General features: G+C 49.8%; 3 protein-coding genes across 4 annotated transcripts in view; 1 reads left to right on the top strand and 2 right to left on the bottom strand.

Annotated features, from left to right (window-relative positions):
- The window catches only part of LOC120422115 (cytotoxic granule associated RNA binding protein TIA1-like), a 610,909-nt gene that overhangs the window by 472,118 nt on the left and 132,791 nt on the right, over positions 1–6,000 (bottom strand). The gene's annotated exons all lie outside the window — the stretch shown is intronic.
- On the bottom strand, positions 135–2,759 carry LOC120420783 (polyserase-2-like). Its single transcript, XM_039583896.1, has 5 exons — positions 2,090–2,759; positions 1,804–2,034; positions 1,676–1,749; positions 1,533–1,624; positions 135–1,480 (listed from the first exon to the last, which is right to left on the bottom strand). The coding sequence occupies exons 1-5, from the start codon at positions 2,742–2,744 to the stop codon at positions 868–870; spliced, it is 1,665 nt and encodes a 554-aa protein (XP_039439830.1). The 5' UTR covers positions 2,745–2,759; the 3' UTR covers positions 135–867.
- Positions 2,875–4,886, top strand: LOC120420784 (serine protease easter-like). The gene is made up of 4 exons (XM_052711642.1): positions 2,875–3,539; positions 3,758–3,865; positions 3,923–4,190; positions 4,245–4,886. The coding sequence occupies exons 1-4, from the start codon at positions 2,906–2,908 to the stop codon at positions 4,846–4,848; spliced, it is 1,614 nt and encodes a 537-aa protein (XP_052567602.1). The 5' UTR covers positions 2,875–2,905; the 3' UTR covers positions 4,849–4,886.

Below are 6,000 nucleotides of genomic sequence, written 5' to 3'. Positions count from 1 at the left end.
TAGACAAAAAGGCAAACGTTCAACGTCGTGATATCTTTTCTACGCTTCCGAAATCATAAAAAATGTCTGACTTTTTGAGCTCCTCTCAACCTGTCCTGAGACTAACATCCGCCGGAATAATTTATGACTTCAAATTTGGTGCATATTCTTCTCATTTTATATTTCATTATTGTTATTATTATCATCCACCTGAACAAAAAAAAACAAAGAGGTGTACCTTCTTCTCCCAAGATTCAACCAGCAGTCAACAAACGGCAGCACGTTGAGTGAAATGGAGCGCAAATGCTCTTCCAACTGCAACCGGAGAAGGACGAGGGTCGTTCCTGTGGGGCGGACAAGGATTTGTGTATACATATTTGGAATATTTTTCATATTTCCCCCCGAACTGAGATTTGAGACGGATGCGGAGGCAACCCTTTTCGCCACGCGACCTTCCTGGGAGTTTTTTTGCCCCCTTCAAGCTCTTCATCATTTTCCAGCATCCCGCACACAGATGATGATGGTGATGGTACGAAGGACTTGTTGGATGGAATTCCCTCCCAACTGTGCACTGCCTGGAAGCGTCGAACGAGACGAGATGCGGACTCGATGGAATGGAACGGAATCCCTTTTCTGCCGGAGGGGGCGCAGGGCAGGGCAGCTCTGGGGACGGTAAAAGGTATGCAAAAAATCCGCAATCCCTGACAGGACTGATGGGGTGGACCACAAGGGAATACCACAACGAGAGAGAGAGACACTTCCGGGGTTGTAAGTGGCTAAGCACATTGCCTTGCCGACCTTTGGCAGCTGACTTTTGAGGGATTTGGTTTTTTGCTGAGGGGGAAAACTCATGTGTATTTAAGATTTTAGTTGAAGGAAATGCTTTCGCTAGTTGTCGGGAAAGTAGAAATCCTTTGAATAGCGCCAGGTTGTTGTGGCAATAGTAGGCTTTGCCCCTTTTTCAACAGCTAACGGAACTCCCCAAACCACGTGCTCGATCCAATCCAAGTAGGCCGTGACGCGAGAGTACACATTGCCTCCTTTGATGTTCCCTTGTAGATCCTTGGCCACTCCAATCTGGGTAAACATGCAGTTTCGAGTGTTGACCGTCTGCAGTGGACCTCCAACGATGCCATTCCGGACACCCGTGTAGTGATCCGTGACGCAGAGTTCTTCCTTGGATGCTGCACCTTGACATTGCTCATTGGAGACTACCCGACTGTCGACACTTTCGTAGAACTCTTTAGTAGTCGTACTTTGACCTCCAAATCCGGTCAACAGAAGAGTGTCGTACAGGTTTTCCGTAGCTCGATTTGCCAAACAAGCCGGTAAGAATCTTCTAGCAAACTTCAAGGGATTTGTCAACTCTAGCAGCATTATCAAATTGCTGGGAGAAATTTCGTCGTAGTCCGGATGCAGGTACTCCTGCTTAACTGGATTGTCGGCTTGACCTCCAAGACGCACCTTCAAGCGCTCCCAATCCACGTCCATCGTGATTTGTCTGTAAAAAGATCACCATAAAACAATGTCAACGACTACAAAGTGATCCTCACTCTTTCAAACTAGGCGCCTTCGTCAGAACAAACTTCTCACTGATGATGCTTCCGCTAAGAACGTAACGCTGCTTGCTGTCGACGATCATGACCTGGAAAAATCACGATCAGTTTACGTCGATCATCAAGGTTAGTTTTCCTACCGTGTGCTGCGACCGCGCATTCATGCAAACTCCATTAGGTTGCTTCTCCGCGATCTTGGCGTACTCCTGGCACTCTGAAATGATTGAGCTCGATCGTAGATCTTCCCCAAATTTCACAAACAACTCACTAATTTCACTGATCCTCTTCGGAACATCCACGTCCTGCTCTCCACCACCCATGGTCAATCGCTTGATCCACCCATAAAAGTGCGCAACGTTCGTGAACACCACGTACTTCTTCGTATCGCAACTGCCCGTTTCGGACAGTCCGGCAAAGGACGTGATCCCGCGTAGTTCCCAGCGATCACCAGCCAAGATGTACATTCCTCCACCGCTATCTCCGCGACACACACTGGTTCCTAAAACAGAACACCAATTACCCAAAGGATTCTCAAGCGATCATACCATACGAACCATTGCGATCACTCGCACAGAAAACTCCCGGCGATATGAACCTCCCAAACAAATCCGGATCATTCTGTACGCACTCGGTGTTGCTGACCACCGGCATCGAAGCCGTCTTCAGCTGGTTCGAAACAACTCCATCCTCCGTTTCACCCCAGCCCACAACCCAACCCCGTTGATTGACCAGATCATCTCCACCCTGAATCCCCTCCAAGCAAATCGGTATCACCAACTCCGAAAACGTCACCGTACTGCTCAGCACCAGCAACGCGATGTCGTTCCTGTTGCGTTCAAACTCCTCGTGAACGTGCACCTCACTGACCTTCACCGCCTGCGAACTCTCGCGAAGATCGTGCTTCCCCAGCTGAACCTCGATCCCCGCCGGGCGCAACGGTCGACGCTGGGAGTTTACGACGCAGTGCGCCGACGTCAGCACATGTCGCTGGTCAATCAACGTCCCGCCGCACTTGTAGCTCGACCCGTGGTAGATCGCCGCGTGCCACGGCCACTGACCCAGCTCGGCGGTACGACCCCGAAGAATCAGCTGAACACCGAATCGTTTCCGGATACCGCACCGAAACAATGAGTTGGTGATCGAACCGCCTTCGTCAGCCGCGATCAGCTGGGACAGCAAAAGTGCTACCGCAACCGGGAAGAGACGCATCGTGACTGAGCTAATCAGTAGACGGGGTTAACCTAACCGGTTAATCCGCGCGATCGCGTACTTGCAACAAACCTTGACGTGTGTTTGTAAACAAGATCGCAATCGCAAACCCCCACGAATGTGTGCTCGTCTAAGCAGTGTCGCGATCAGTTCTACTCGAGATGTTGCGACTAGCGGTGATCGCGGCGTTGATCGCGACGACCTTACAGCAGAACAGTGAGTACAAGTTCAAGTGTGGCGTTCGGCAGTTCAACCTAACTGGGTTGGCCACAAGCCACGACTGGAGCGCGGCCGGCGATTGGCCGTGGCACGTGGCCGTTTTCGTCCAGCCGGAAGAGGTCGAAGGTCACGTGTGCAGCGGTGTGTTGATCAGTCTGAAGTTTGCGCTGACGACCGATGGTTGTGTGACTAATCGCGATGGAGTGCAGAGCTGGGCTAAACATACGACGCTTCAGTTGGGAAGGGACACGATCGGCGAGCAATCTCAGCGGTACCAGGTGTTTAGCATCGAGCGGTTTGGCGAGCTAGCACTATTGGAGTTCAACGATCTGGATTTTTTTACCTCGTATATTCAACCGATCTGTATCAATCAGGTCGCGAGTGGAAAGGGGAAGTTTGGAACTGTGGTTGGTTGGGACAAGGAGGATCGACTGACAGGGATCAAGCTTAAGCTCGTTGGCAATGATCAATGCAATGAAAAATCCGACTCTGACGTGCTATGTCTCAAAAATGATCCTAATATTTGTGATGATGGTGAAATAGTCTACCTTCGACGGGGAAATTCCTGGTTCATGGGTGGTTTCTGGTGGGTCTCGTGGCGCAGGGGTAGCGGCTTCGGCTGCCGATCCCGATGATGCTATGAGGCGCGGGTTCGATTCCCGCCTTATCCACTGAGCTTCTATCGGATGGTGAAGTAAAACGTCGGTCCCGTTTTCTCCTGTCTCGTCAGAGGCGCTGGAGCAGAAATCCCACGTTAGAGGAAGGCCATGCCCCGGGGGGCGTAGTGCCAATAGTTTCGGGTGGTTTCATGTCCAACTTCTGCGGTACAAATGTTTTATTCAATGGTCTGCTCAAATACGTATCATGGATCCGAAGGATCACCAAACTTCACTATCTAGAAGGTATAGCGCCGAGTGATGGCGTATTCCTCGATCCTCATAAGTTCAACTCAATTACAGAATCCGACGAAAACTGCCAACCGATCGACGTAGAACCAGAGCCCTTCTACTACCTTTTGAGCCACTTCCCCTCGAGCTGCGGTAAGTACACTGTCAATAAGATCGCCGGAGGACACGCCGCAAGCGTGTTCGAGTTCCCCTGGATGGCGATCGTACTGTACCGGGAGGACGGTTCCGACAAGCTGTCCCAACTTTGCATGGGATCGCTTATCAACCAGCGCTACGTAATGACCACTGCGCAGTGCGCCAACGGAGATCCATTCAAGCCGTGAGTTGACGATGATCTGTGTATCAACCGGATCTGATAATTTCCTCCTTTCAGCTATCGCGTAAGACTCGGTGAGCACACGATCGACCAGGAAGAGGACTGCAACGCCAACGACGAGGAAGACTGCGCCCCACCAGTACTAGACGTTGACGTGGAGTGCAGTCTCGGCCATCAAGGGTACGATCACGGCACGAAGCTTAACAACATCGGGTTGGTTCGGCTAGCCAGAGTGGTTCAGTTCCAGGATCACATCCAACCGGTTTGCCTACCGGGCACGTACGACCTGGCGAGAACTCAACTTCCGAACTACATCGTCAGCGGTTGGGGTCGTAACGAGACTCGGCATCGGATGAAAAGCCTGAGGAAGGCGATCGTATCCTCAGTTGATGAGGCAAAGTGTCGAACTCAGTACGCACAGTTTGGGCTGACGCTGGCGGAGGATCAGTTTTGCGCTGAGGCCGGGGCTGGTTCCAGCGGAAGTAGCTGCCACGGAGATGTGGGAGCACCGCTGGGATACACGGCCGGGTACTATGGCACGCAACAGTTTGTCCAGTTTGGGATCGCGGCGTTCGGGACGTTCGGTTGCAGGGAGGCACCGTCGGTTTACACCAACGTGTCCGTGCACGTCGGGTGGATCATTGGGAATGTTAGACCGTAGAAATTAGCTCGCTTAAATAAATGACATTTTTTTTTAATTTTTGGAGTTCAATTAAAAATTGTCAGTAGCTTTCTAAACTCTGTGTGGTTTTGTGTGATTTTGTGTGATTATGTGAGATTTGTTGTGATCTTATGAGTTCTTGTGTGTGATTATGTGGGATTGTGTGTGATTATGTGGAATTGAGTGTGATCTTGTGAGTTTTTGTGTGATTGTGAGTTCTTGTGTGATTGTGTGTGCTTATGCGGGATTGTGTATGATTGTGTGGGATTATGTGGGATTGTATGTGATCTTGTGTGTTTTTGTGTGATTATGGAGGATTGTTTGTGATCTTGTGAGTTCTCGTGTAATTGTGTGGGATTTTGTGGGTTTTTTTTTAATATCGTTTTTGGTAGTGTTGTTGAAAGTGTAAGTATTTTAGAGGTGCCAGAAAGTTTCCGCAGGATAATAATTTTCTGAAATAATCGTAATTTCTGGTTCACTTGTTTTTACTCAAGTTTAAGAGCCAAGGTAAACTGTACGCAACACTCCCCCAAAAACGTTCATTGTTTTCCCAGCGTAACGTTAGCCATAAAATTAGTTGCGCTATCACAACAGCCCAAACTTGGAAAGCTCGACACACTCAGCGCCTCCCGCTGATGCACCTGCCGAAAAGTGTAGGCACTTGGCAAACAGTTTTATCTCGCTAAAAATCTCAATAAAAACTCGCAAAATTGGCCCCCTTCAGCACAGCACACAACTTTCGCCAAAAAGCATCTAAATTTTCGCTCCAGAACATACTCGCACTTGTGTATACGTACGCTCGTACGAAACTTTGAACAATTCAACATTAAAACCGGAGAGGATGTCTTACGCCCCTAATATGTACCGACGAGGGCGGAAGTTTTGCCCGGTTTTACCGCGCGCTCCGCCCTCCACCCACCACCACAACGATTCGTCACGCAGTCTAGCAGAATAAGCCGTGTGTCGTTCGAGAATAACTTTTGCATAAAGCAAATACTCTTCCCTCTCTCTCTCTCTAGCTTGGAAAAAGCCAAGATATTTCAGTAGTACAGAGAACGAAACATCGCCGGTCGCCGGTTCGAATCCCGCGGCGGGCGCTCTAAAATTCTTTGTGTAAATATGGGTATTCGGCGCCGTCGCTCCGTGCCATAC

Source organism: Culex pipiens, chromosome 1, assembly GCF_016801865.2.
Source record: "Culex pipiens pallens isolate TS chromosome 1, TS_CPP_V2, whole genome shotgun sequence".
NCBI classification, from domain to species: domain Eukaryota; kingdom Metazoa; phylum Arthropoda; class Insecta; order Diptera; family Culicidae; genus Culex; species Culex pipiens.
This window is presented reverse-complemented; position numbering and strand designations above follow the sequence as displayed.